The sequence below is a fragment of the Curcuma longa genome, chromosome 3 (assembly GCF_044706935.1).
Source record: "Curcuma longa cultivar G26 ecotype Majalengka, Jawa Barat chromosome 3, ITB_CL_G26_1.1, whole genome shotgun sequence".
NCBI lineage: Eukaryota > Viridiplantae > Streptophyta > Magnoliopsida > Zingiberales > Zingiberaceae > Curcuma > Curcuma longa.
This window is the reverse complement of record NC_133863.1, coordinates 3,984,771-4,012,539: the sequence shown is the minus strand read 5'-3', so window position 1 is coordinate 4,012,539 and position 27,769 is coordinate 3,984,771. Positions and strand designations below refer to the sequence as shown.

The 27,769-nt window shown below is 37.8% G+C and overlaps 3 protein-coding genes across 4 annotated transcripts; 2 read left to right on the top strand and 1 right to left on the bottom strand.

The window, feature by feature from the left end:
• Positions 1 to 282: 282 nt before the first annotated feature.
• Positions 283 to 11,015, bottom strand: LOC141824154 (glucose-6-phosphate isomerase 1, chloroplastic-like). 2 transcript variants are annotated; one of them, XM_074711396.1, is made up of 14 exons: positions 10,478 to 11,015; positions 9,554 to 9,676; positions 7,607 to 7,705; positions 7,421 to 7,504; positions 6,816 to 6,959; positions 6,680 to 6,745; positions 6,495 to 6,563; positions 6,303 to 6,410; positions 5,271 to 5,323; positions 5,047 to 5,185; positions 3,362 to 3,518; positions 3,089 to 3,167; positions 1,472 to 1,538; positions 283 to 633 (listed from the first exon to the last, which is right to left on the bottom strand). In XM_074711396.1, exons 1-14 carry the CDS (start codon positions 11,000 to 11,002, stop codon positions 499 to 501), a joined length of 1,848 nt encoding a protein of 615 aa, XP_074567497.1. In that variant the 5' UTR covers positions 11,003 to 11,015; the 3' UTR covers positions 283 to 498. The 2 variants fall into 2 exon arrangements, with proteins under 2 accessions (XP_074567497.1, XP_074567498.1); XM_074711397.1 differs by having other exon boundaries at positions 3,089 to 3,158.
• A 3,551-nt stretch (positions 11,016 to 14,566) lies between these two features.
• On the top strand, positions 14,567 to 16,019 carry LOC141824282 (transcription factor bHLH94-like). The gene is made up of 3 exons (XM_074711540.1): positions 14,567 to 15,028; positions 15,457 to 15,855; positions 15,927 to 16,019. The coding sequence occupies exons 1-3, from the start codon at positions 14,567 to 14,569 to the stop codon at positions 16,017 to 16,019; spliced, it is 954 nt and encodes a 317-aa protein (XP_074567641.1).
• A 9,565-nt stretch (positions 16,020 to 25,584) lies between these two features.
• Positions 25,585 to 27,116, top strand: LOC141825305 (homeobox-leucine zipper protein HOX20-like). The gene is made up of 3 exons (XM_074712696.1): positions 25,585 to 26,002; positions 26,103 to 26,461; positions 26,567 to 27,116. Exons 1-3 carry the CDS (start codon positions 25,960 to 25,962, stop codon positions 27,023 to 27,025), a joined length of 861 nt encoding a protein of 286 aa, XP_074568797.1. The 5' UTR covers positions 25,585 to 25,959; the 3' UTR covers positions 27,026 to 27,116.
• The last annotated feature ends 653 nt before the right edge of the window (positions 27,117 to 27,769 follow it).

The following is a 27,769-nucleotide window of genomic DNA, read 5'->3' as shown; positions in this document are numbered from 1 at the left end:
TGCACAAAACACTCACATCCCTTAGCATTTGAATATCTCATAATTGTGCTTTATTAACATAACAAATATTACATGGATAGAATGTTACAGTTTTATCAAAGGTTGATAAGAATAAGGGAGTTATTTTCAATACACTTTAAAAAGATAGATGAGATTTTTTTTAAAAATAGACAATCTGAAAAATGTAAACATTTAAATAAATTTACACAATAAACCCTCTTCACTGCAAATCATCAACAAAGTTTAAGAACATGTGACTTTGGAACAAAGTATCTGGCAAAAACAAACACAGTAACCTCACAATGGTTGTATTATTCAAAGCCCCTCTCATGTCAAGATGAAAACAAAACATGAAAATAAATGCGTGAAACCAACAGGTTTCAGATATTATTTCTACCACAAATTCATTTGTAAACTATCCACAAGGGGGATTACAATGTGACTTCCAACCTCCGAGTTCACTTACTTTGTAGTTGCAATGTAAGGAAACCAACAAGATTAAGCAAGCAACTCATCTATATTACACTCGCCAAGGTAAACCTTGATGCTTCGTGGCGAACCACAACTGCCTTCAGCGATCAATGCTCTATCATTTGCAGCCATATGTGCAATTATCTTGTAGATCATTTCTATCTGCTCCACAAGTAAGAAATAGGGGGAAAACAATAATTACCAGATTGTTGACAGTGATTCTAGTTCTTCCAAGGTAGTTCAATTAGTAGTAGTTGCATTGGCTACGTTGCAATAGCTTAGCCAACAAAACCAGTCAGTCAAAGGTCAGCATCTATCAGTCAATCAACCAAATGCCTCTTATTAGGCGTTTGCCTAGACAAAGCTCAATTTAAGTAGCTCCTTAATAAGACAACTCCATAGTAGCGTCAGGCCTAGCATTAGAGCTTAGATGTTCGTCTGACACTACCTTAATTAACAACAATATGAACCAATAATCAGGATTCTTTTGTTCCCGACTTGATATTAGTTTCTGTCAACTTCTTTATGCACACAACTATGGTAGCAGTCGATACTTAAAAAGATGCAAGTGCCATTATGAGTGACCCAATATGCAAAAATTTCTATGAAGGATTTAAATCCAATTGAAATGATACATGAACAAAAATATAGACTTTCATACTCTTTAACAATTTAATAATAAAATGAAATACTATTTCAAGTAGGCAAAACTTCAATCTTCAAACAATTTCTGATTCCAAATGATTGTATATTAATAAAGAGAGACCTTATACTATATTCATATATATTAGTCAGGAGGATTGCATGAAAAGAGCAGCTTTAGACGGGCTATTAGGATATGCAATGCATAGATATCTCTTCTCATGATGCCTTTTTTCTAAAGCCTCTGAAACAAAGCTGAGCATGTACTGATTATGAATAGGTAATTTCACATATCCTTTTTTCTCAACTTCTGAAATGAGACTAAGTGTATTTATTGATTAATTGTGAAAAAAATTACCTGCTCTGGGACATGACATCGTTCAGCAATTTCCTCGAGTGAAAGTGACTCAACAGGTTGTTTGCAGCTGAAAGAGAAGTTAAAGCATTTACAAATTGAACACAGTAAAGAAAAAAAACAGAGGAATGTGTAGGGGTGTCAATTCAGATGGGTCGGGTGGGTTCGGGTTGAATTGAAGCTAGGGTATTACAAAAACTTCTCAACCCGAACCCGAAATCAATCCAAAAACTATAAACTCGAACCCGGATAATCTGACCAACTCGAATAACCTGAACAAAATAATTAAAATAAAATTCAAAATACATAATAATAATATTTTAATTTAAACACATAATAACAAACCTCGTCTAAATTATATGATAATTATATTTCATAAATTTAAATATTTAAATTTAAAAATTTAATTGTCTAAACTATACCCTTAAACCCTAATTCGGGTCAACCAAAACCTGAAATTTTTTTCCGGATCAATTTTGGGTTCAACCCAATTTGATTCGAATCCTAAAACCCCAACCCTAACTCGATATTTTTCGAGTCGACTCATATCGGATTGGTGAGTTGGGTTCATTTTTGACACTCCTAGGAATACGATTAGTATGTGGAGGGTCAATTTCTTTATAGCTAAAGAATTTGGAATAAGTAATTGGCCGATCAACTTTAACTTGATATAAAAGCAGAAAGTCCTGCATCCAAATCTTGGCAGTGACGGAGACATTATCTCATTAGTTAACATGTTTGGTTTGGGTCAGTTTATGAATCCATTTAAGGGGGAAGATTAAGAATACCATCATATAAACTAGTCCCTTTCCTTAAAAAGAATAGTTTTCAAGATAAGTGGTCAGCCAAAAAATTATTAACAAGCACATAAGTGGAATACAATAAAAGGATTTTTAAAAGCTCAAAACGGGGGGGGGGGGGGGGGGGGGGGGAAATGATCCAGGATAACTGATGAAAACTATTGCTGCTTTGTTTACCCGTTTGTAGACTTGTATATACTACTATATAGAGTTCTTTTGAGGGACGTGCTTACCAACCCAAATGGTACAGCAAGATCCACCTAGTTTGCTCAGTACTTCCTAGTATGGTATAGTTAAATGGTACTTGGTCCAAATGTAAACTTGTTAACGTTTCAGATTTCAACCAATTGAAAAAGCCATATACAAGTTTTCCTTTTTAGTGTTAAATGTACATAACCTCTCTTTCCTAATATCTTGAGCTTTTGGGATAAACTGTCAACAACTTAAATTTAATATGCTATCAGACCTTGAAATCTTGTGTTTGAATCTTGCTTGTGCCAATAATATATAACCAAATTAAGATCAATATTCTATATGATCCAAGCCCTAGCCCCAAAATAGTTGGGATTAACTTAGCTTGGTGGCGTTGTTAATTCCAATCCAACCCTGCCTTTTATCCAGGCTTTGATCAGCAAAAAACATTTTTCCAACAATAGAACACTAAGCTATATACTTGACATCCTTGCTTCAAGGTCCAAGAGACAACATAATGTTAAAACTTCCAATGTTCTATCTGATCTTGAGAGTCTTGACATAATTACTAGAGATTCCAGCAAATTCCAAGGAGAAACTAACAAGAAAAGATAATAACTTAATATACCTAGCCTCGCTCAGAACGGTCAAGATCCTCTTCTGCAGAGCTAATACTTCACTAGCAGCTTTCTTCCCAGCTTCCACACCTGCACCACAGATAAATGTAGCAAATATTAACATTTCTTAATGAATTAAGTCAATGACTTTATCAGACATGAAGAGATACAATTAACATTTTTAATGAAGACAATACCTTTATCAAACATGAAGAGATACAATTAGCATTTTTAATGAAGTAAGACAATGCCTTTATCAAACATGAAGAGAAATGTAATGATACCAGGTTGATGATACGCATTGATATTGACCAAGTGTGCATAAATTCCAACAGCACGTTCATAGAGAGCAATTAATGCTCCTACACTTCTAGGAGTCACTTCTTGTACTGTCACTGTGATTGATTCACGATCATTTGCATATAGCGCTGATCGTGTACCCTGTTCAAACATAAACCATCCTTTAGCAAATAAGAAAGATTGCACTAAGCATATATACAACTTATTCAAGACAGTATAAAAAATACACTTTCAAGGGGAATAAAATGAAACAAACTATGATAATTCACTGATATTCAATTATCTACCCAGAGATGAGATGCAGCTATCTCCCATAATTTGATGTGGATATTCTGTCAAGAGCAATGCAGTTTGCATGCCTACTAATCCATGAAGACATTGCCCTTGGATTAGCCAAAAAGTTATACAGGATGCAAGTGTTAGGTCCCCAAGGATGTCCGCATCTCCACAATGGTATGATATTATCCACTTTGGGACTAAGCCCTCATGGCTTTGTTCTTGGGCTCTCCCCAAAAGGTCTCATTCCAATGGAGATATCTTTCATCCTTTTAAACTCATGATCTTTTCCATGTACTTTAGATGTGGAACTATGTTTGATATCTGAATCCTCAAATGGAAAGCCTCCGTTTGATGTCCGAATCCTCGATCCACCAGGACTTCCTGTGCCTCGGTCCACCCGACCTATTAGGACTTCCTGCCTAGCCGCAACTAGGACTTCCTGTCCCTCGGTCCACCCGACCTACCCACATGGTTAGATCTGGATCATGGCTCTTCCGGCGGTTAGTCCGGTGAAGAACGGTCTCGCTCTGATACCACTTGTTAGATCCTCAAGGATATCCGCATCTCTATAATGGTATGATATTGTCCACTTTGGGCCTAAGCCCTCATGACTTTGTTCTTGGGCTCTCCCCAAAAGGCCTCATTTCAATGGAGATATCTTCCATCCTTTTAAACCCATGATCTTTTTCATGTGCTTTAGATGTGGGACTATGTTTGCACCCTTGCAACCCAACAGCAAATTATACTAGAATGCACAAGGCAGCAAGTATTTTGGGATTATGAAGAATTTGCATATGCATATAGAAAGAAAATTCAAAAAAGCTGTCTGTTTTCTATATTGATTACTTGATATGTGTGCCAAGGGGTTCACCCATGGAAAGATGACAATCTTCTCCGAGAAAAAAAGAGGAGAAAAGGTCCATAAGAGCACAAGCTCGAAAAATTGCTGGATAACATATTAGATCAAAGCAAGATGATTCATCCATTTTTACTGAATGAAGACAACAAAACAATGCCTAGCATCAGCTCATATCTATGATGGTGGAAGTTGCATGACTTAAATGTTTTATATAGCCAACGTTTTATGCTTCTTTGCTCTAATATATTCCACACCCTATCCAGATGGTAAAATATGCATCTCTCTCCGTAAAGAAATGGCAAACCTAAAATCTCAAGGCAAGTTCCAAGGTCAAGGGCATATGCCAACTATAGACAACAAGAAAAATTCTGACTATGCTTTTGCATTGCACTACCATGCAGGTGTCGAGCTAGCTAAACAGAAAATGGCATCAACTTGGTTAATTTAACTAGTAAACAAATGCATGAGAAAGAAAGCTACTCAATTCAGAGACATCTCATTTTATGACATTACAGCAAATTTAATATCCACCTGCAACATTCCAAACAAATAGTCGCCGCATGTAACCCCTGGTTCCAGCTCCCAGTCATGACCAGGTGGCCTGTCACGTAATACCTCAATGAAAGTAACAAAAAAATTGTGTACCCCTTCTCTCAACTGCTGTATGTACCTGCTCACAGTAAGATGACGTTGAATAAGAGATCAGGTTACTTGCTATCTAGAAGAATGACAAACAACAAGGAGTAAAAACTCACGCATGTTGGTCCGTGCTTCCTTTATTTCCATACACTGAAAGTCCTTGATTAACCTAAATGAAACCCATTGGATGCCTTTTTTTAAAAAAATGAAAAATATATGTTCCAATTATTTAAGAATATTCATCATAAGCATACAAGGCAAACTCAATTTTTTAGTATGATAGGAGAGCAACATTAGTAATCACTATGGATTGGCTTATCTACTAGGCACAGGAAAAGCAATCCAAGAACATATAAAGCACAAGTGTGGACAAAGAAGATCTGGAGAAAAGAGAAGGGATAATGTACTAGGTACAGAAAACAAGTCCAAACAGTTCATGTTCATGATAAGCTAACTGTGAAGCAGAAATCTGTGCTGTTGGAATAATTAAATGTATCATCATAACTATGGATAATAAGTGCCTGCAATCGTAATTTATGAACCACAAACATGCCCAAAAGTCTGTCAAGAAACAATAGCAGTTTGATTGAACAATTAGAGTATGCATTCCTAAGAAACTCAAAAGGCGACTTCATAAATGTGGATGCACCGAGTAGAACTAGCAGGTCTACGATGCAAATAAATGTCACATTTTTCTGGAATATATAGTGATAACAAACACGACTCTTATGGTAAAATCATAATGAGAATTCCTACACACCTTGACTACTAATGACCTGTGTCAGAAACAGTCCATCTCCCTTCCATTGGCCTACCATTTTGTTTCATTCAAGTAAACAACTTTGTTGCTTGTTTGGTGGAGGTGCAAGATGAATAACTTATAAAAATTAGTTAACTTGGCATTTAAAATGTATGCAAAATCATATGCTTACAGTTTATGATATCCATATGCAGTTGTAGGTGATTTTAATTTGCTTAAAACAGAGCAAATATGAGACTATCAAGTACTGAAATGAAGTCACAGTAAAGCTTATATAATGCCATGCTATGCAGTTGGTGAAATCATATGCAACATTTAATTAGATTTTCAGAAGTATCCAGATCATGGTCTCGACATAAAGAAACCATTCAAAGCTAATGCTACAAACCCGATTTCCATTGAGATCAAATTCCTTTCCAAGGGATTCCATGACTAACTGCTGCAGATACCTACTAAAGAGCAATAAGCTATCCTTGTAAGGAAGTACAACCATATCCTGTAGGTAGGAGATGGTAATAATACATTAGATAGAAACAACAATTGCAGAGTATGGTACATAATCGTAGATCAATTTGCAAACCTTAGATCCAACTCCATCAGAAGCCCAATACCAACATAAAGCAAGTAATGCTGCTGGATTATTCTTGACCTGGATAAAACAGTGTGAAATAAAACTACCTGATAATACAACTAATATGATTCTTGATACCAATTATGAAATTAGCATATGTTCCATGATTCTAATCAGAGTAAGATGTAATATACCACTGGCGAGCGAGTTGCTTCATCCATCAATGATGCACCCACAAGCATTTCTTTAATGTCAATCCCCTGGATTACAGACATAGTGAGTTTAACCTTTCACAACTAGCACAAAAGGAATCAAATAATAGATAAATACTTGGAGTGCAGCAGCAAGCAAACCAACAGCAGACATTTCTGAGGTTCTACCACCAACCCAGTCAAACATAGGAAATCTTGCTAACCACCCTTCAATCTTAGCTGTATTATCCAATAAGGAGTTTTCCTGAGTAATTGCAACTCCCTGCAAATGCATACTAGTTTGGAACATCACCAGTTTTTGGAAAGAATTACCCACAACTTATCAAAAATCATCCTGAAGAGTCACAGACAATTAGGACACTGCTACAAACATATAGACCACACACACAATAAAAGTATATTTAAGCATAGTTAACCTGCATCATTCAAAATTTATAAAGAAACAAGATCTCATCTATGTGAGGACAATCAGAGTCAAATTATTTCCTTCATCAAACCACTTAATCATAAGATAATACCTGTTTTGAAAAATTTAGCTGAGCCAATTGTCTCTGAAAAAGAGAGAACAATACTCCTTTCCCACCAATCATTTACTCAAAAATGTTACTGATAGATAATGTTTAGATACTGCTAACCATAATATATTGACAACAAACATCTGAATACTGTCTAGCAGGTAAGGAAATCAACTATCAACACGAGGACAAGAACTTTAAATAATACCTGTTTTGAAAAATCTAGCCCAGCTTCTCGAAAGGCCTTCTGCACTTCCAACAAACCATTTCGGGTCTCAGGGGTGCCTCCACTCTGAGCATGTGCATATTTGTATGAGTTTATTCTGTGAAACACAGACTAGAAGAGGACAAAAAACAAAAACCATCGACAACATACTGGTATTACTAAACTGACCTTTGAGATTACAATTACAAGGGTTGATGCAAGCTCAGGCCCAAGCTGTGCAATTTGATGATCAATGCCAGCTGGATCTGTATTATCAATAAACCTTATCTGGCACACAACAAAAAAACAGAAAATAAGAGAATGGAATCCTTATGATGCATTAACAATTGAAATACTAAAAATGAGAAAAGAGAATCACATAAAAAACAGGAAATTTAAGAAATTCATTAGGAAGCATAAACCAAACTTTAACAAAGTTCATCTACCATAAGCTATTTGTGTGCTATATTGAAAAGGTCAGTTATGATGTCCATGGAAAAAATAAATTACCAGTAAGGAAACAGTACAATAAAACACAAATCATTGACAGGCAAATAAGATACATACAGGTAGCTGAAGAGCACTAGAGTCGGTATGAGATACCTAAAGTTTAGTGTCATCAAGTTATTTAAATTACATAACCAACCCATGGATTAAAATCTTGTTCCTTGCCAAGCAAAACTTGTCATTTTGCCACTGATCAACATACAAACCACATCAATACACCTTATATAAGCGAGACTTGCAAGCATCTTCCTCAAAGCCATGAGCCAGCTGCCACTGGAGTGCAATGGGAAGTGCAATGCAGAATCAAGAAAGAGAGCAAGTGTCTTCCTAAGTTCCATGATCTGCCACCCAAATCATGATCTTTCACTACAAGACAAACAGCAGTGATGGTTCTGCAAGGTGCATTGAGGGTTGTGCAAGGTAGGGTTCCACCTTGAGGTTGTCTACAAGCTGGGGTTCCCCTAGTTCCTTCTTCACTCTTCAATTTCTCTTGATTGATGTTTGCTGGCACCACGCTAAATAAGGGAACCACCAATCATCTCATTTCAGCCATGTATCAGAACCATGACTCAGACTGAGATTTTTAAACCTTGAATCAAACCATCTGAAGTACTAATTATATGCAATGATCTATCATTTAAGTACAAATAGTGCAGGAATAGAAGTTACCAACTCAAGGCTAACATGTTGGAACAAATGCGTAGTTCAATGCAGGCATCAACATAGACAAAGATGAAACCAAATGTAAATGACATAGTTCCTATTCATGGCCATGGAGGTATTTTCAAGGATCAAAAGCTTCACTAAAGCAGGAACTTGTATACTAATGTGCAAATCTACTAGGACTCAGAAGCAACAAGATTTAGTGTCGAGTTCGACGAACCAAGTGGCACAATGATAGGTTAAAGCAATTTGCAACACAAAGTACAGCCAAGATAGCAGGGTATCTTTTACTTAGATTTGCCAATGTAGTTCCCAATGATAAAATTCTTGCTCAAAGGATCACAAAATCTATCTTCTTTTGTTTATTTTCCTATTAGGAATCCAAATCTTTAGTTTGCCAGAAGATATGTTCATCCTTCCAATTAGCTTTCTCAGTGCAACTATAAGAAAATATTAATATATGGTAAAACTTGAACCACCATGGTTGCAATGCATAACTGATTATAAAATTTCCACACTGTCTTATCATATGGAGCTCAAGTAAAAATACCAGATCTTGCTACAAGCATATGGATACTGGTTACAGAACAGTACCACCCATTTTCCATGTCATAAATTATTTAGAAAGTACTGGTAAAAGAATGCTATAGAATATTTCAATTGTTGACGAGATAATATACATCAGGTCTGCATGCACAGCCAATACAGGTTGTGCAACTGAAACCCTGCTTAAGAGCAAACCAATAGGAGAACTCAATGAAATGAAGGTAAATTATAATATACATGAATGGAGAATAAAGGAATGTAAACCTATCATATAGGCCGTTGCAGGATACTTGTTGAAGAGAACAATGCTTGATTTTGACTTTGTATATACAACATTATTGAAAAATATGAATAGGCCTAGCTTCCAAGGACTGTATAAATTAGATGGTTAAAAAACATAGGGAGTGATAGGATGCCTACCTTCAGAGGAGGATTGTCAGGAGCCAATGCCTCCGCAACAAATTGAGGGCCTAAAGCTGAACCGCCAATTCCTACAGAGAGCACTTGGGTAAAGCGTCCAGCTGGAGATGATGGAGGTTTAACCTGTTTTCAATAATATCAATTAAAAGTCACAAGAAATATCTTTGTAGGATTCAAATGTGTTAAATACACCAGAATTAAGGATATTTTGAGCAGTAGGAACACAACTTTAGAAATTTAACCATAAAAAGACAGCTGATACAAAATGATTGTTAGTCCTTTCCTAGTAGGATTTGCGCCCTTAAGTATTTGTGGGGCACTGTCTAAGCCAGGCAATGGGTCTTCCACTGTTGCAAATTTGACTGTTATAAAATTTTATAATTTCGTTTTGATTAATTTCTCAATCGAAAATCAAAGTGAACTAGAATTATTGCCAGAATTATTATTACATTGTGACAGATTTTCTTTAAACGGACTGAAATTTCTCAATTGGAATTTCTCAAATAAATAGCTAAACAAACATTGTGACAGATTTTCTTTAAATGAACTGAAATTTCTCAATCGGAATTTCTCAAAGAAATCGCCAAACAAACATTGCGACAGATATTCTTTAAATGAACTGAAATTAGTCTGTGATTGGAATATTACAACGAAACTTGGTATTTTATTTGTGGAGCTGAGTGGATGCAATTTGTGGACCTGATTGAAAATATACACTGTTTTCTTTTTTACATTTTAGAAGGTCAGTTGGAGCAATAAAATATCAAACAGACAACTGTGATCCAAAGGTTGAATCCTGATATCTATAAATGCTTACAATACTAATAATCCGCCAGCTATCGAATAAGAAGTCGAGAAGACATGCTTGTAAACTTACAAGTTCAGTTAAGCTACGCATTTGAGTAAACAAGAACGGAAGCCTACCTTTGCGCTAATAATGTCATCGGCAAACTTGCAGATGGAATCGAGCGTGTTCTCTATCTGAACCCTCAAGAATGAAGTGGGTGCGAGCTTCGAGTTCCGCAGCCAGTAATGGCCAACCATGCGACCCTCATCGGGGTTGGCGATGGACCCCTTCTCGAGATCCTGCATTGCCACGAACGCCTTTTGAAGCCGGGGCTCCATCAGGTCAAAGAACTCGTCGGTGAACCCAATCCGGCTAACGTCGAGCAAGAGACCGAGCTCCTTGTGCTGGTAGAGCCAGTCGACATAGCGGTGCCATAGTTTAATTGGGTTCTTCTCGACGGATCTCTTCTCTCCCTTCTCCACGGGGAGAGGGGCGCCAGCCGATGGGGCTGATGAGGAAGAGGAGGAGGAGGAGGAATGGTGGAGGTCTGCGACGGATCGAAGCGGTCGGATGTGGCGGAGATAGACGGAAGACGGGACGTGGAAGGACCTACGGAGACGGACGGCGGAGGAGGGAGAGCAGAAGGAGGAGATGGAAGCCATGCGAGGGCAGGAGAGAGTTGGGATGCTTTCGAGGGAGGGGGTTCTAATGGAGTGTTCCGGTGGGCGTCGGCACGTGCGCAGCGCGTTCGTCTGCGAGCGGCGACCGAGACATTTGAGACGACACGGTGTCTGCGAACTGAAGATTGCGATGTGGACGGAGGATATGGCCGGACCACTCAAATGGACGGTTCCCAGGAGCATGGGATCCGTGCTGGATGGAGGCTTGAAAAAGAGAAAGAAATCCACGAACACAATTATGACGTGGATTTTTCTCATTGGCGCTCCTAAATTCCCGTTTTTACCAGTTGGCTTCCTATAGTTTTGGCTACCCCTGCCATTTTGACTGAGAGTTTAGTTTTTTAAGAATTGGCTTGAAGTTGATATATTTTCAATTAACAGAAATATTTATTAGTTAAAATTTAAATTATGATGGCAATTTACAAATTATTTAGAATAGGACTTCTTTCTACTTCATGTTTATCAAATCTCCCTTCGCAATAATAGGCCTTGTGACTTATATAATGGTAAAAATGAGATGGACTCGTATATAATGATGGTTTGATTCTCATACAAAGTGCTTCATACTTCTGTGTTATTCGAATTATTCATATTGCTAGATCATTTAAACCTATTTGTACTTTTTGAATTTATCATAATAATTGATAAAAAAAAACTTTTGTAGGATCGGATCAATCATTCAATGCTTTGCATCATATAGGTAAAGCTGAGTATTGTTTGATACTTGGAGAGATTAAAATTTGTTTAATCTCTTACACTGAACACTTATTTCTGTACTTCCACCTCCTCTGGACTCAAATTTTATACTCTTCGGTGCGCAGGTGAGTTGGAAAATGTCGTCAAGGATTTCTGCTCCAAATTAACTCTTTAACATGTTATAATTAAGCTCATACCAAACTATGAAAGTGCTTGATACCAAAATTTTAATACTATGTTTAAGTATTTTATGGATCTTCGTACAATCTGCAGTTCGTCTGACTATTTTTGGGAAAATAATTCAGAAAAAAAAATTACAGGAAACCGAAGTTGATAAACTTATATGCTTAGCTAGATACTCCGTTTCTGATGCATGCATATCCTCACTTGCATTGCAATCGGTTTTGATTTAGTGCATTAGAAATTTTAGGGTATACTCTTATATATATCACGAACAAGTCGACAGTATTGGACATAAATTAGACCAAGAAGAAAACCAAATCAGGGAATTTGATTTCTCTGATTGATCCAAATAGACAGTTTTACTGCTAATTAATTAAAAGCACAGTCATCTTATTGTTAATTTTTCTCGCACAATTAAGCTAATCTATTTGATCTCTTCGAGGTACATTCTTAATATTTTTATTATTATGTTGTTTTCTCTAGTCGATTAAAATAAAGAATATTGTGGATTGCAAAGGTTGTATTTCATGCATCACAAATACATTTAAAATTAGTTCTCTCTCTCTCTGTATAAATCTAATACTTTTAGATTGCGGAATCACTGCATCACAAATTCATATGGTCGAATCTTAACCTCGAGGAAAGTGAGAAAGGACTATGCAGGGAGGGAAGAACAGGTTTTAATATATGTACAAGTAGGAAGTAAAACGTGTATGTTGCACTCGTCGTCCAATTCTTAACTTTAATTTTCAGATGCAAGATGATATAGTTGATGGCATGGGCTACTATCAGTATGCTAGGACTAGCGACATTCCATAGCTGATGTGATTACTGTGCAAAAAGAACTCAAATGCTGTCACATCAACTAGCTCTAGGATTTTAGTGTTGTAAACTAATGGAGACATTTGGCCTAAACGACCAAACTTCGAATGATGATTACCCGCTTCACCTCACGTAATGTGCAATCTGGGGCAGCTGCGTGATGCTGGGAATCTTGTCGGAAATAGTTGATATAAACAAATGAGTACCTTGGTGATTCTCGTAAAAGTTGCGATTAGAATAGACGCACTTTAGTACTTCCCTGACAAAGAAGGACAAGGAAGGAAGGCTACTTGCAATTCTCTTCCATATCGCTTATGCTTTGTTTATCCTGAAAGATTAATACAGAATAAAGAGAAATCAAAGGCTGAAAATAAATCAGCAGCAGGCAGCTGAAAGGGAAGCAATCAATCGTCAATGAAAATGGATAGTGGCAAAGGAAAAAAGAAAAGCTTGCATGTCCTAGGCCTAGCATGTAACCTAGCCATCGATGAAACGATGAGTTGCCTGGCCTGCGAGCTTGCTGCCAAGCCTGAGAATCAGAGGCCGTGTAAGTTTTCAACCAGACTTGGCTGTAATGAGCTCGTGGTCAAATCTGGACATATAGTGAGTCGAACTGTTGGTCCATTGAAGGCAAGTTGATTAGTCGTCAGAGGCTATCGGATCTGGGCACATAAAAATGAAGTTGAAGTCGCCGGAATTGGCAGAAGGAAGAAACAAAAGTCCATTCTATTCAATTTTAGAAGGACAATTTTTTTGTTTAAAAAAAACGATCCATGAATCTATTTAGAATCCATCCTTTCTATTTTTTTTGAAGTCTGAGAGAAAATCTATCTTTTCTTTTGTCCGTCCTTAAAAGTAAACAGCTTACTTCCATAATCACAGACTTGGGGATGGATACAAGCCAGAGACTCCAAATAGGCACATCAACTTGAACCCTTAACAGGTATTCCTCCACGATTAACCGTTGATTTGTTTCGTTCCTTTCAAGTTCACTCTTCACCGTGGTGCCTAGTCATGTCTGTCAACTGAGCACTGTATTGAACAGGATCATGCATGCTGAATAATTTCACCAGCAGGACTGATGAGGCCAAATGCATCGAAACACTCATCTATGCGGGCACTACCCTTAGCTTACTTCTCCACTTCTTCCCTGAAATACAAGGAAATAAGACAAAATGTATATATGCATGAAAGCTAAAAGGAATTGATCATTGAGGCTGAAACTAAAATGCTGGAAGAACTAGACTGTGGTTCCCACTGCTGAAAGAACTGTTTCATGTAGGCAGACTGGTTGCCAGGAGAAAGGGCTTGGCTTTCATTTTTGATTTGTATGCCATCATCAAGTTGAAAAGGTGGTGGACACATGGCCTTCTCCACTGCACTCAACATCATGTCCTCTGGCCTCAGTCCCAAGACTCTAGGCAAGTAGAGATTCTGACCCTGATTGAGATCTCTTTTTCCTCACCCTTTTTCTTCTGATCTTTGGGCCCTGACTCAGTTCACATCATGCAATTAGAGTCTGATCACAGCAGAAGCATCTCTCTTCCATTCCTTGGTAGCTTTATTATTATTATTATTACTAATAGCTTTCAATATGTTAACACACTCAGGCTAACCTAACTGCCCATGGTGACCACCTTGTTACTTGTTGCATCCCTTCCTTTCATTTCCTGACCTCACGTGGCAACCTTGTTCTGTTCTCGTTCACTGAGGCCTTTAAACCTTGTCTCATCAGCTGTTCCTTCCCCCTTCCGGCCTCATCTCCTCATGTAAAAAGCCTTTTTTTTGGTTCCTTCTCTGCTTGCGTTTTTGAGTTCTCTTCCATAGTGCTCTGCTTGCAGAAAGATGGCGCTGGAAGCTGTAGTTTTTCCACAAGATCTCTTCGGTCACAGCGTGAGAGAGTTGTTCAACAATGGCGGAGAGTTCTGGGGCTATGACTTTGGCGATGGGGAACACGAGTCTGATAAAAATGGGGTGGTTCCACTAGCAAGTAATGCAATGGATTGTCCTGGTGTTCAAGGAGGCAGGGAGCTAGAACAAAATGCGACTTTGGACGCCTCTTGCTCCGCCGGGGTGCAAGTTTTTGAGAATTCCTCATCGCCAGAAGCCGCCGCCAACAACGACGCCTTCGTCTTCAGCCCAAAGGCGGGCCGTAAAAAGAGGCAGCGGTCGAGAAGCCAGAAGAACCAGGAGGAGGTGGAGAACCAGAGGATGACTCACATTGCCGTGGAGCGTAACCGGAGAAAACAGATGAATGAGTACCTTGCAGCGCTCCGGTCACTTATGCCGGCCTCTTATGTACAGAGGGTTTGCTTCTCACTCTCTTCCCTTTCTGCATAATTTCATTCCATGTGCATTCATACTAAATCTCAGCCTTCGGGTTTGTGATTAAATATGTTACTAGTTTTTGAGCTGAAATCTCTAGATTCTAGTATATGCACGAGTGGTTTGACAGGGGAGAGGACTAGTTGTTGGGTGCCATTTAGGCTATAAGCATGCAAAGATTATCAATGCCATCCGGCAGTGGACCAGCAAAACTGTGAATGTTCCTGATGAGCTTGAAGCATTTATGGCTAAGATCTCTTCTATTCTACAATCTTGCTTCATGTTCTCACTTAGCATCATCACTCGCTGTTCAGTGTGACTAACCCCACCATCTGATGGGCCTTGTGCTTCACCATAAAATATGCTCACACCATTACCAAACTTAAGAGCATGTTGAATTCTTCATGCAGAGTGATCAAGCATCCATAATTGGAGGGGCAATCAATTTCGTCAGGGAGCTCGAAAAGCTAGTCCAGTCTCTTGAAGCTCACAAAAGAATCAAGCAACGATCTGCTTCAGCCCCTTTTGCTGATTTCTTCACCTTCCCCCAGTACTCATCCAACACTTCTACTTGTGCAACCTCTGCAGCTAATGAGAGCATACATGAGCCTGTGGTAGAGAACAAATTGTCTGCAGCTGACATAGAGGTAACCATGGTGGACAGCTATGCCAACCTGAAGATCCTCTCACCCCGACGGCCAAAGCAGCTGCTGAAGTTGGTGGTTGGATTGCAGAACCTCCACCTGACCACGCTCCACCTTAATGTCACCACCATTGATGAAATGGTCCTCTGCTCCTTCAGCCTAAAGGTACAGTTGAGCCTAAAGTCCTATCTAACCACAACAATTGTTGCCAGTTAATGATGTTGTGAATTCTATAGGTGGAAGATGAATGCCAATTGACTTCAGTGGATGAGATTGCAGCAGCAGTGCACCAGCTAGTTACCAAAATTCAAGAAGAGGCTGCCTTTTGAATGTACCTTGTGATTGTGTTTTTTAGACCATATGCTTGCTGTCTTAATTTGGTTCCAAATGTCTGTTTAAGATCCTGTTTTGCTGAACTGATCTGACTGCAAATTTGCAAATTCTCGGCTATGTTTCATAAAGAAAATTTGAGAAGATTACTTTAAGATTGTGAAAAACGAGCTTAAATGTGCTCAATCCAAGAGATGCTAGATCACCTTTTTCATATAATGGTGCTGTACTTGATGTAAGAGCTCACTAAAGATAAAAGCTAAAGGACAAAAAATGAATAGTCTGTATAGCCCTAGGAGGAAGTAATTTTACCACTTTGCAAGAAAGCTACCTTGTATCTTGTTGGGAGTCATATTAGTGTGATGACAGGGAACGGACAGAGTGGGCAATGGTGTTTGAGATCCCATGAGCTTCAAAAGTAGAATTGAAAGGATAATCATTCTGAGCCCTAGGTCTTGTACCCCTTCTTATTTATATATCATTGGCCCAGATCTTGGTAAGAGGGCGAAATCAAACATGTAAAGGTGAAAAGCTTTTTGATATCTCTTTTCATCTCTCCAGCCATGTGCTCTGGTAGAAGGCAGGATCTCACACAACTGTTTCAGGCATATGACAGAAGAGATGAGTAGATTACTGCTTCACCTAGTGGCCCCCCAATTCTTAATGCCATTCTTTAAGCAACCATGTTAATAATTGGCTTTTGCTATGGACTTGTATGATGCAAGGCAGTCCCAAAGGTTCTGGCCTAAATGTTTTGTTTTCTTGTTATTCTTTCTTGCAGAGTGGAGGAAAGGATTCCCTTAAAAGCCGTGAGCCTATCTGTGAGCCAAGTACTATTGAGAATTTGTCCTACCCGTTGGCATCTTTTATGGCACCGATTATGCACATAGAAGCTGTGGGCTGTAGTCGTTTAAGCCAAAGCACAGTATTCAAACAACCAAAAGGGATAGAAATCCACACTCTGAAAGTATTTGTTTCCTTGAGATAAATCTCTCTCTCTCCTTTTGCTCCTAAACTGGTGCAGAGATTTAAGGGAACTTTGTCAAGAATCTACCATAATGGAAGTAAACCTACTAGTACTGGTAGTCGTCCTCAGTATCATTCTTGAATATTTAGCAAGGCCTATTTACAACATATGACTAACAGATAGCTACAAGTAGCATTCTCAAGGCTTCAATTTTTTAACTGTTCAATACATTGAGAGTCTTGCTTTTTGAGAATTATTATGTTCTGCCCAGTGTCCTGGCGTTGGGTTGCAGTTCAAAGGAATCTCTCACAGGGTGGTCCAGCGAAAAAGACCAAGAACAATGCATCAAACAAATCTTCAAGATCAGACCAACAGAATAATGGATATACACAAAATTTTGTCTAGTTGGCTAGGGACGTTCATCATCATCATATTATTATTATTATTATTTTTTGATAATATATGGAAGGATATGTTAGTACTTCAACTGCAAATTGCAATGTTGGCTCTACAAAATTTTCACAGTTTCAAACTTGAAGTCTGTACCTACCTTTAAGAGCAGTCATTCTTATGCTTGCAATCGATTTCGCACATCATACATCTGACAAAGAATAATTAAAACCAGAGGCAGGTTACACCAAAAACATACATAGACCTGCACTTGAAATAATTGATGTAAAGCTTCAGACAACAGAATTAGATAGATATCGCAACAAAAACAAGAACAGAAAACCCAATGGAGAAATAATAACTAAGTCAGAACCATAATGAAGGAAATGAAATTAGGTTCTTGCAACCATCTTTTTATTTAAAAAAATGGGTCAATTGTTTTTGACTTATCTGAAGCTAACTACTTTTCAGTTGACGCAATATATTTTGGATCTCTTTCCAAATAGTTCTTCTAAAAAAGGATTATTTTTTCAGCAATGTTAAGTTCTCAAGTACAGTTTATGCCTAGAATCCACAAGTCGAAGAACAGAGATATCTTAATTAACTTCTCATTGGTGCAGTTATGAGATAGTAGATTAAGGTAAATCTAACAGCATCTTCACATTCTAAGACATGGTCCCCCTCATAAACACTCCAAAACAATGAGACACTCGAATATATTTTTAGTCCCTGTGTATGTGTGCCCTCCTTTATTTCTAAAAAAGGAAAATTAGTAAACGAACCCCACTATAGAGAGGTGATAAAGTCCATACTGATTTCAGATATTTACAGCGCTGAGCATGTCTAAAATAAATTTCATAAATTAGTTTACGAGTGTTGTTGCCTCTCTATATCAGTTGGGTGTAGTTATCCACAAAGCTGTATCTGCCTTCATTTGTTACATGCAGTATCGGATCCAAGATTTTAAGTTTGGGGGGCCGGTTTAGGTTAAAATTTCTCAAGCAATCCTGGTACGTAGTTGCCTAGCTATAGTACCATGGTATTGTCTTAGGCTTGATAATCGAACTACTATAATTTAACTAAAATATTTATTTAATAATTTAGCTAATTGAGATTAAAAACATATATTTATAGTTAATTTTTATATAAACCAATAAATTAAAATTGTTAGTGTTTAAATTTATTTATTATATATATATTTTTATTGTCGATCAAATATAAATATCAAATTTATTGATGAATATTGGTACAGTATGAGACAGTTGACCTCTGGTTTCTTTAAAAGATTCCTTGTTTTACACATTCCCACCACAAGTGAAGCACGAAAGAGAGGCAAAATTGAAAAGGACAAACTTCTCGGCTACGTGTTCAATTAAGGGAGATTCACATGGCTACGTGTTCGATTAAGGGGCCGGGGGAGGCGTCCTTAGCGTACGTCACCAAAGATTTTAATGAAAAAATTAAATGAATTAACATGGGAAAAAAAGGCAATATATAACTTAAACGAACTATATATATGAATTACGAATATGCATAACCAAGATAATATGATTTAAATAACATCTAAAAATTCTAATAAATTGGTGCTTGATTAGTGAATGTGATATTATGTGCAAGTACTCTTAAACCCTATAGTCTATGGTACTTCCGAATCATAGATCAGCATGCAATCTGTCTGCACTGCCCATTGTTCCTTCCAAATCATCTCACGTCGATCTCGATGGATACAGATGTCTCGATCGATGGAAGATCAATTGCTTGCGTCGTCGAGTTCATTCCGGTCCCTACACCGTTCTCCATCAACCCTACTCGATGTTGTCCCTCCTCAAATGGTTGAATGATATGAACCGGAACCGTGCTAATACTTACTCCAGATCCTGCGGGAGCAGGGGAGACGGCCGGAGCGCCACGCTGCACGTCGACGTCAATATTGACGACGTCGTCGGCTAAATTGGACCGGCAAACGGGGCAGTTGGAGTGGCACTTGAGCCATGGATCGATGCAAGGGACGTGGAAGACATGGCGGCACTTGGGGAGCACCCGGACGAGCTCGCCTTCTCGGATCTCGGAGAGGCAGACCACGCATTCGACGCCGGCGGCGGCGCCGTCGAGGAATACACCATCGCTGGATTTGAATTCCGTGGCGGAGATCTTACTGATGACGGCCTTAGCAAGGTATCTGCGGAGTACCCGGAGGACGAGACGGTAGACGAAGTAGGCAAAGTATAGGAAAACGACGGCTGCGGATGAGCCGAAGAGCAGGTTGAGTAAGATGTTATCTATGGAAGAAGAGACATCGCCGTTGGCGGTGGAGCAGCCGGTGGAGGATGAGCACTTCTGGAAGCCGGGGGTGCCCATCGTGGGAGTCGAGAGGAGGCGGCGGAGGGAGGGGTGGTGGTGGTAGTGGTTGGTAGCTGGAGATCTTACTTATAAGAATCAGGACGAGGAGAAGAAGTTGTTCGAACTCGTAGATTACTAAACGGAACGAGTTGAATCAAAATTATATTAACTCTCTAATCAAATTATAACTAATTGTCTTTCCTAATAAAACTAAACTGAATTTCTAAAAAAAAAAATATTTTAAAAAGAATATAGTATAAAAGTTATTATATATTCCAAGAAATATTTCTTGGACAAAACTTAAAATGACATTTTTTATTAAAAAGGTATTTTTTAAAATATTAAAATAATATCTATAGGTTTAAAGTAGAAATAAGTAAAAATTCAATTAAATCAAATAAATCGATGAACCAATTGAATTTAAAATTTTAATTTGATTATTTTAAATTTTTAATTATTTTTTCTAAAAAATTGATTAAATTTTAAAATTTTTTATTCGATTAAATCGAATAAATCAAATTAATTAAAATAAAAAATTAATTTATAAATTTAAGTAAATTTATAAATCTTTAATTAATTTATAAATTTTTTATAATATTTAAAAATTTTAATTATTTCAGTTAATTTGATTGAAAATTGAATTAATCAATATTTTATCGGTTCGATTTTTTTGATTTTTATTTAAAAATTTGATCGATTCGGTTAATTCAAAAAAATTCTATTCGATTCGATTTTAATTAATTCGATTTGATTCAACTCGATTTTAATCGAATGCTCAATCTTAGTTTAAAATGATTCTAATCAAATTAATATATATATATATATATATATAATTTTAATTAAGTTAAAATAATTTTATTTTACACCGTAATTACTATAACAACGAAATAAAAGTAGTTACTAGTTACCTATGCTTACCAGCTGTAGAATAAATAATGAAAAATATACTAATGTACTATTTTAAGACTCTTTTAAATAAAAATATCCTTTTAACAGAGCCTAAATGTCAAATAATATTTTCAGAAATTTAATTTTGGAAACTAAATTCAATATTTTGCTAGTGTGCAAGACCGTACTTATATTTTTAAGGCTGAGCCTAATTTGAAAAAATGGCTCCTCATAGCTAGATAAATGTTTAAAAAATAATTTTTATTGATTATATTTAATAAAATATTAAATATATAAAAATATGTTTAAATTTTATAAATAATTAATTTAAATATTTTAAATTCAACTTAAGAAAGATGGGCACATAAGTAATACTTTTTCTGCGAAAGGCGAATTATTTACCATCCCAAGAGTCTCATACGGTCGGAAGTAATAGTTATACTTGTATAAAAGAGAACAATTAAAGAAATTAAAATATACATACTAATAAAATATAATTAAAATTTATGATTAATTTTTTTAAAAAAATTTGAGTATTCATTTTTATAGAATCTCTCTTTGTTCTTTCACATTTTCAAATCAATTAGGTAGTAACGGAACAATAAACATAGTCAAATTAATTAAGTTATTAACAAAAAAAAATGTACATGATATATCATTAATCAAGTAGAGTAGATTAAAAAGTCCTTGGATCCTATAACACTCATTAAGATTAAAAAAAAGAAGTATAACATAATTAAAAAAAAAACACTCTCGACTCTCGATCAAATGAAAAACATAAAACGTGAAAAAAAAACAGATTGTATCATAGATTCACTATCAATTAATATAACTGTATCACTGGATAGCCATCAACACATCAGGATATGTCTGTGTTGTAAATTTTTTTAATCTATTTTATTTTATAGCTTGTGATTTAAAAAGACTTTTAAAAAAGTTTGAGACTTGAATAATTAGATTATTTAAAATCAAAATCAAAATTAAAATTTTTTGAATCTATAATTAATTTATAATATATTTTTTAAGTCCCTGGATAGTTAGGCGGAAGTTTCTTGAGCCTCCCCTCCGGTCCGACCTTGCTATTATGTCACTAATCCGAAAATGATAATGCTAATTTTTTTCCAACAATACTATAAACCCATATTAATAAAAAAAAACCTTTAAATTTAACATGCTTACTATTAGACTAATTATCTATTCGTGTTTTACTACTTATTAAAAATTAAATAATGAAAACCTCATTCCTTGTATATGTTTTATTGTTATGTTAGCACTAAACTAGAACTTAATTAATGAAAACCCCATTCCTTGTGTATTCTTTTGTCCTCTAAATTTGTTATCTTGTCAAACATCAGAACATTCGATAACGAGAAGCTTCTTGATTTAGTGGTGAGCAAATTAAATGTAGAAGGGTCTCCACCAATAACTTGAAGTTACTTGATTATATTTACTATGAGCAAATTAGATGTAGAAGGCTCTCCACCATTCCATGCAAATGAGAGCTCAATTTGCTCTAATCATTCGTGATGTTGGGCATTCATCAAGTTCCATCTGTGAGACCGATAAACGAACAAACAATTGGATGGAGGAGCCGATAAACGAAGTGGCGCTGCAGGCGATCGACACAAAGAGCCAAGGATTGCAAGAGAAGAGACGGAAAAAAAAAATCCTTTAACGGCACGGGCTTTAATACTTGAGTCTGCACGGCACACCCCCGCAGTAGGCCTGTGGGAGAGACAGGGAGAATCGGTAACTAATGCGGCCAAAAGTCAAAATTGGAATCTCCGAATCCGATAACCCGTTTATCGATATCTGCTCGTCTCCGCGATTGGTTGTCATCGGGCTTTATTTGGGCCTTGATACTAAAGCCTGGGAAGGGGTTGATGTCTAAAAGGAAATAGGGATTGATGTAAAGCGTGGAATTAATGTCGTGTGGAGCCGCTAGGGTTGATGTCCACATGAAAAAATAGATGCGATTTTGATGACAAAGGCTGGTTTTTTGGCTGCTGCTGCTGACTCTTCATTCGGGGACCGTTCTCAAGTATAGCAGACCCCTCGTGGGGGTCTGCATGTAGACTATGAGACACCATAGTGTTTTGTAGAGAAAAGAGTATTGTTTGTGGAAAAATAATTTAGCATCCAAGGAGTACAGAAGGTAAATTATTTACAGTGTTTCTCAACTGATATCGAGAGAGAATTCAAGAGAGATTTAGAGAGATCCTGTGCCTGATATCTGAGTAGAATCACACCTGTGACAATAACATCAAGAAGCAATGAAGATTAGGATCAAGTGGTATGCGGTTTAATTTAAATCACAGCGGCGCCTGGCACCATCCGTATCTACTAACAAGCGCAATTTGAATCCTCAGGGCACAGTGCGATCGTAAGAGATGGGATAAACTCTCATACAACGAGGATTCAATTTTCACATAGGACACTTCATATGTCCTCGATATTTGAATCACTCGTGATGTTAGACTGTTTGTTAGGATCCATTTACATTTCCCGAATTTACCCTAATAGTCAAAGGAAAACTTTCATGAAATTGAATCTATCATCTTTAGAATTAGTCGGTTCGAAGATTTAGATACCTAAATTATTTTTAAAAAACAACAAGAAGCACAACTTGGTAATCTAAGGTTCTCGGCATTGCAACGCTGAATCAAAAACTGGCTCAATGCTGCAAATTTTTTCAGCTTGCGTCCAGAATTCCACTTCATGATATATTTCAGCTGATCTGTAGTGATCTATAGTGTGAGCTATAGTGTTATGCAAGCATGACTTTGGACGGCCCAAGCTTTTCTTAAGCTTTCGGCACACACTGAACTGTTTAGGATGCACTTTGAGAGTTTGAGTGATGACATCTACAAACTCAATTTTGAAAGCAAAGATAAGTCCAATATTGGACTTCCAGGTCATGTCTCAAAGCATCAACAGAGGTAAATATCACTCTCACTCTCTCTCTCTACTTTAATTTCCTTTCATCCTTTGCCCACTTCCTCGAGCTCCTCTTCCATTTGGGCGGGAGCCCCTTTAGTAGGTGGGTGTTCCCTTGGGCTCTACCAAAACGATGGCAGTAAAGAGGCATCGCTTTCCCACTCACCTTTCGCGGCAATGGGAAAGCCTATGGTGGTTGCTTTAGGACATGAAACCCCAAAGCGTGAAGGCAATTGATCACTCGTGGATATATAGTTAACCCATACGAACTGTTTCCATTGGGATACGATTCGATGCCAATAATATTTCATTCGGTTGGGAAGTCTATTGATAGCATTGTCCTCATGCAGCATATCCTTATGTAGAAGATTTGCTGGTAGCAGCACTTCATGGCTTTGGTCTCAACCACCCCAACATCTTTCTATTGGCTGAGCTCATGATCTGTTGATAAATGGCTATGTGGGGTGCGACACCAAATTATATTGTAAATTAAATTTACTTTGACTTCACTAATCACTTGGCCCTAGCAAGGAGAGCTTCGTAAGAAAGAGGGGAGGGTGTGTTAGTGGTCCTTTGACACCATAAAATGATGATAGAGTCTGCTCCACTAGCTCTGTCATTGTGCAGTTGCCTTGTGCTTTTGTACCAGTAGAGCGCACAAAAGTTACATCCCAATATAGATTTCCAGTGTTAATAAATAAATAAATAAATAAATTTGAACATATCTAAACTTAGCTTGTATGTGCACTCCGCAGGCCTGGCATCATAAAAAAATGGGTAAAAATATTTTGGATTTTTTTTTCTTGAAAAGACATCTCGATAAAGCATTTCTGGCAAACCGAGACCACGATAAAGTTTTTTTTTTTTTTACAAAAAGGAAAAAAAATAAAGGAGACTCTTTGAGCTTTTGCACTATGATGGTTCAATTATTCAACAAAGGGAACAAATAAAGACACGCAGCGCAGGCATGGGTGCAGGCATGGAAGGGGCTGCTGACTGGCTCACGTGTAGAGAAGGCTGCCAGAAATAAATCACTGAGAGAGGGGGGGGGGGGGGGGGGGGGGGGGGGGGGGGGGGGGGGACACAGGGACCCAACGCAAAAGGCTGGATTTTAACAAATGGCAGCCTGAATGTGCTCGATAATGATTGAATCCACCATGATGCCTCCCTGAGACTTGCATTCATCCCACATATCTATCTCCATACAGATATCTTAAATAACATATCAATGTGCATGCATCCTTGTAGCCCTTAAATGATTATAAATTTTAAAAAGATTAAAAAAAATGTAACAATATCTTAATCATCAAAATAGTCTTGAAATTTAAAAATATTACAAGACCTATAATTTTCTATGAATAACTCCTACCTTAAAATGTTTTTAAAAAAAATATATATTATTTCCTTTTTGATGAAAATGCTCGCTGTTAAGGTTCCTTTTGTTTCACATAAGTTAATTGAGTATGAGCTATGAAGATAGATGTGGGGAGTATTTTTGGCTGAGGATCAAGGAGAAAATGGCGATATTTGTAAAAAAATTCTATAATAAAAATTAGAAAAAATTTAAGATTGGTCCGGTTGCATATTCTTGCAGGTCCACTTGCCATGTCGAGCATGGAGACCAGACTACGGGTAGTAGGGTTGTAAAAAGCAGCTAAGTTGAATTTTTCATTTAAATTTGATTTGTTTAAATATTATCAAATTCTCAATTAAATTTATTTTAAAATTTTATTTATTTATCCAATTTGATAATTTTATCTATGAATATGAAATGATTTATAAATTAAATATTATTTATAAATAATTTTTATTTATAAATATTAACAATTAAACAGAAATTATTTTTTATTTATAAATATTAACGAATTAAACAGAAATATATTCAAATATATTCATTTAATTTAATAAATTATTTAAATTTATTTATTTAATTAATTTTATATATTAAATAAATATAAATAAATTTTCATCAAATCAAATATCTTGATTTACCCAACTAAAGTATTCAAACATCTTTTATTTATACAGGAAGGAAGTCTCTTGCTCTCTGATCTGTTCTGCCACCTTCCTCCTCTCTTTATCCGTCTCTTTCAACTCCATTTTCCTATCCTTCCTCACTGATCCATGAGTACATCTCCTCCAGTTTCACACCACAGATAGATCTATCTATCTCCATTGATGGGCTCTGAAGGAGAGGAGATGGACCAGAAGGAGAAAGAAGAGGGAACGTGGAAGAGACCGCCCTCCTCTGCTCTTCCTCTGTTCCCCACACAGCTGCTCTCTCAGCCGCTGTGCATCAACCCACTTCCTTTCTTCCTTTAGAACTCGCTAAGCCGAGTTGTACAGTTAAAGAGACTCTATTTGCTTGTCGAGAACTACCTAAACATCTTCTTAAACCGCCAAGTTGGGGTACTACCATGAAGAGGTCACTCAGTTTCTCGGATCATATGATCCCTACTGGTACAATTCAATTGCCTGTAGCTAAATTATGATGAAACATCGTGAAAAGATTGCATCTTTCTAGTGTAATTGGTGTCTAACCTGGAATTGATTGGTGTAGGAGAAGAGAGGAACACGTTCACGTCGTTCATGGACGGTCTGGAGGAGGATGAGAGCGTGGAGGAGATGTACGGCGGCGGAGGGCACGGGGCGAAGAAGCGGCGACTGAGCACGGAGCAGGTGAGAGCGCTGGAGAAGAGTTTTGAGGTGGACAACAAGCTGGAACCGGAGAGGAAGGTGAGGCTGGCGCAGGAGCTCGGCCTCCAGCCTCGGCAGGTCGCCGTGTGGTTTCAGAACCGCCGCGCGCGGTGGAAGACCAAGCAACTGGAGCACGACTACGCCGCACTCAGGGCCAGCCACGATGCCCTCCAGCTCGACTGCGACGCCCTCGTCCGCGACAAGGATTCCTTGCTTGCAGAGGTAATCAATCTTGGCCTTAAGGTGTGAAGGGAGAAAACCCTAATTTTGACCGCTCAAAATTGGCGGAACTCCTCCAAGGGGGATTTGACTCTCTATCCGATGCAGATCAAAGAACTGAAGGCCAAGTTGGCAGAGGCGGATCCAGTAGCACCGGAGGCCGAGAAAAAGGCGATTGCGGCGACGGATGAACCACCTCCGCCTCCATTGGCGTTCAAGGACGGGTCGTGGGATAGCGACTCGAGCGCTGTCCTGAACGACGCAGTGCTAAACGACGACGACAGCCCGCGAGGGCTGTCGTCATCGGAGTCGGCCGCCAACCTGCTCTCGGTCGGCATCGATGCCACCTTCCCGGATTCCCCGCCGCCGCCGCCGCCGCCGCCGCCGCCGCCGCCTCTTTTCAACCTGGATTCAAGAACGATAAAATCAGTCGGAGAAGGAGGTGGGATTTACTATTTTCCGAATCATGTGATTAAGACGGAAGAGTTACTTGAGGGAGAGGAGCACTGCAATAGCTTCTTCGCCGACGAGCCTACGCCATGTCTCAGTTGGTTGTACTGGAATTGAGTGGTCGATCGGCGACAATGACGGCGAGAGTAAAACTCATAATCAAATATGTAAAATTAAATATGTTTGTATAATGCTCTTCTAATTTTCAGTATTGCAAGCGATTAGTTTATCATAAAAAAAAAGATTACTATTTTGTTACCATAAATCGCAACTAACCTATCATAATTCAGTAGATACTTCGTCAATGTTATAGACAAACTACAAGTGCCGTGGATCTTTACTTCTTGACAACTAATGTAGTAATGTCAAGAATGAATAAAATTAAAAACTGATAATAATTTGGCCATGGGATAAATAATATTTCTGGTATCCAATCCAAGCTAACCGAATAACACAGTCTACGTCCCTGATAAGAGATGCAAAATAAACAAACAAACAAATAAATAAATAAGCATCCGCCACTTCATTATCATCGATTAGTTTGCTCGTGAACCCATGCGAATACCCACAAAGTTTAAAGGAAAAAAAATACTACAAGTGGCAAATTACAGCCTTTCAATCCCATCCGGTTGTGGTCCATAATGCGTCACATCACACTGCATCGGCCAACGACGGCGTAGGTACCGCGACAGTGGGAGGCCATCGTATGCAAATGGCAGGAAAAAAACGAGTGCAGAAATAAAAAGACAGTCCAAATCTGCATTGGATTCCCTGTAATGAACGTGACACGGAACCATTGGTCGTGATTTTGAATTGTGGTGGAGTGAAGCAGCAGCAGCAGGGTCAACAGCGTAAGGAGAG

Bases quoted from the DNA above. Each gene is read 5' to 3' on its own strand.
- LOC141824282 (XM_074711540.1), top strand. From the start codon at position 14,567: ATGGCGCTGGAAGCTGTAGTTTTTCCACAAGATCTCTTCGGTCACAGC. The intron at 15,029-15,456 runs GTTTGCTTCTCA...TTCTTCATGCAG, and splicing joins CGGCCTCTTATGTACAGAGG to AGTGATCAAGCATCCATAAT. The intron at 15,856-15,926 runs GTACAGTTGAGC...TGAATTCTATAG, and splicing joins TCTGCTCCTTCAGCCTAAAG to GTGGAAGATGAATGCCAATT.
- LOC141825305 (XM_074712696.1), top strand. From the start codon at position 25,960: ATGAAGAGGTCACTCAGTTTCTCGGATCATATGATCCCTACTG. The intron at 26,003-26,102 runs GTACAATTCAAT...TGATTGGTGTAG, and splicing joins GGATCATATGATCCCTACTG to GAGAAGAGAGGAACACGTTC. The intron at 26,462-26,566 runs GTAATCAATCTT...TATCCGATGCAG, and splicing joins AGGATTCCTTGCTTGCAGAG to ATCAAAGAACTGAAGGCCAA.
- LOC141824154 (XM_074711396.1), bottom strand. From the start codon at position 11,002: ATGGCTTCCATCTCCTCCTTCTGCTCTCCCTCCTCCGCCGTCCGTCTC. The intron at 7,706-9,553 runs GTAGGCATCCTA...GTTGTGTGCCAG, and splicing joins CTGACAATCCTCCTCTGAAG to ATAAGGTTTATTGATAATAC. The intron at 6,960-7,420 runs GTATTATTTAAA...ATGCATTTGCAG, and splicing joins GGCTAGATTTTTCAAAACAG to GGAGTTGCAATTACTCAGGA.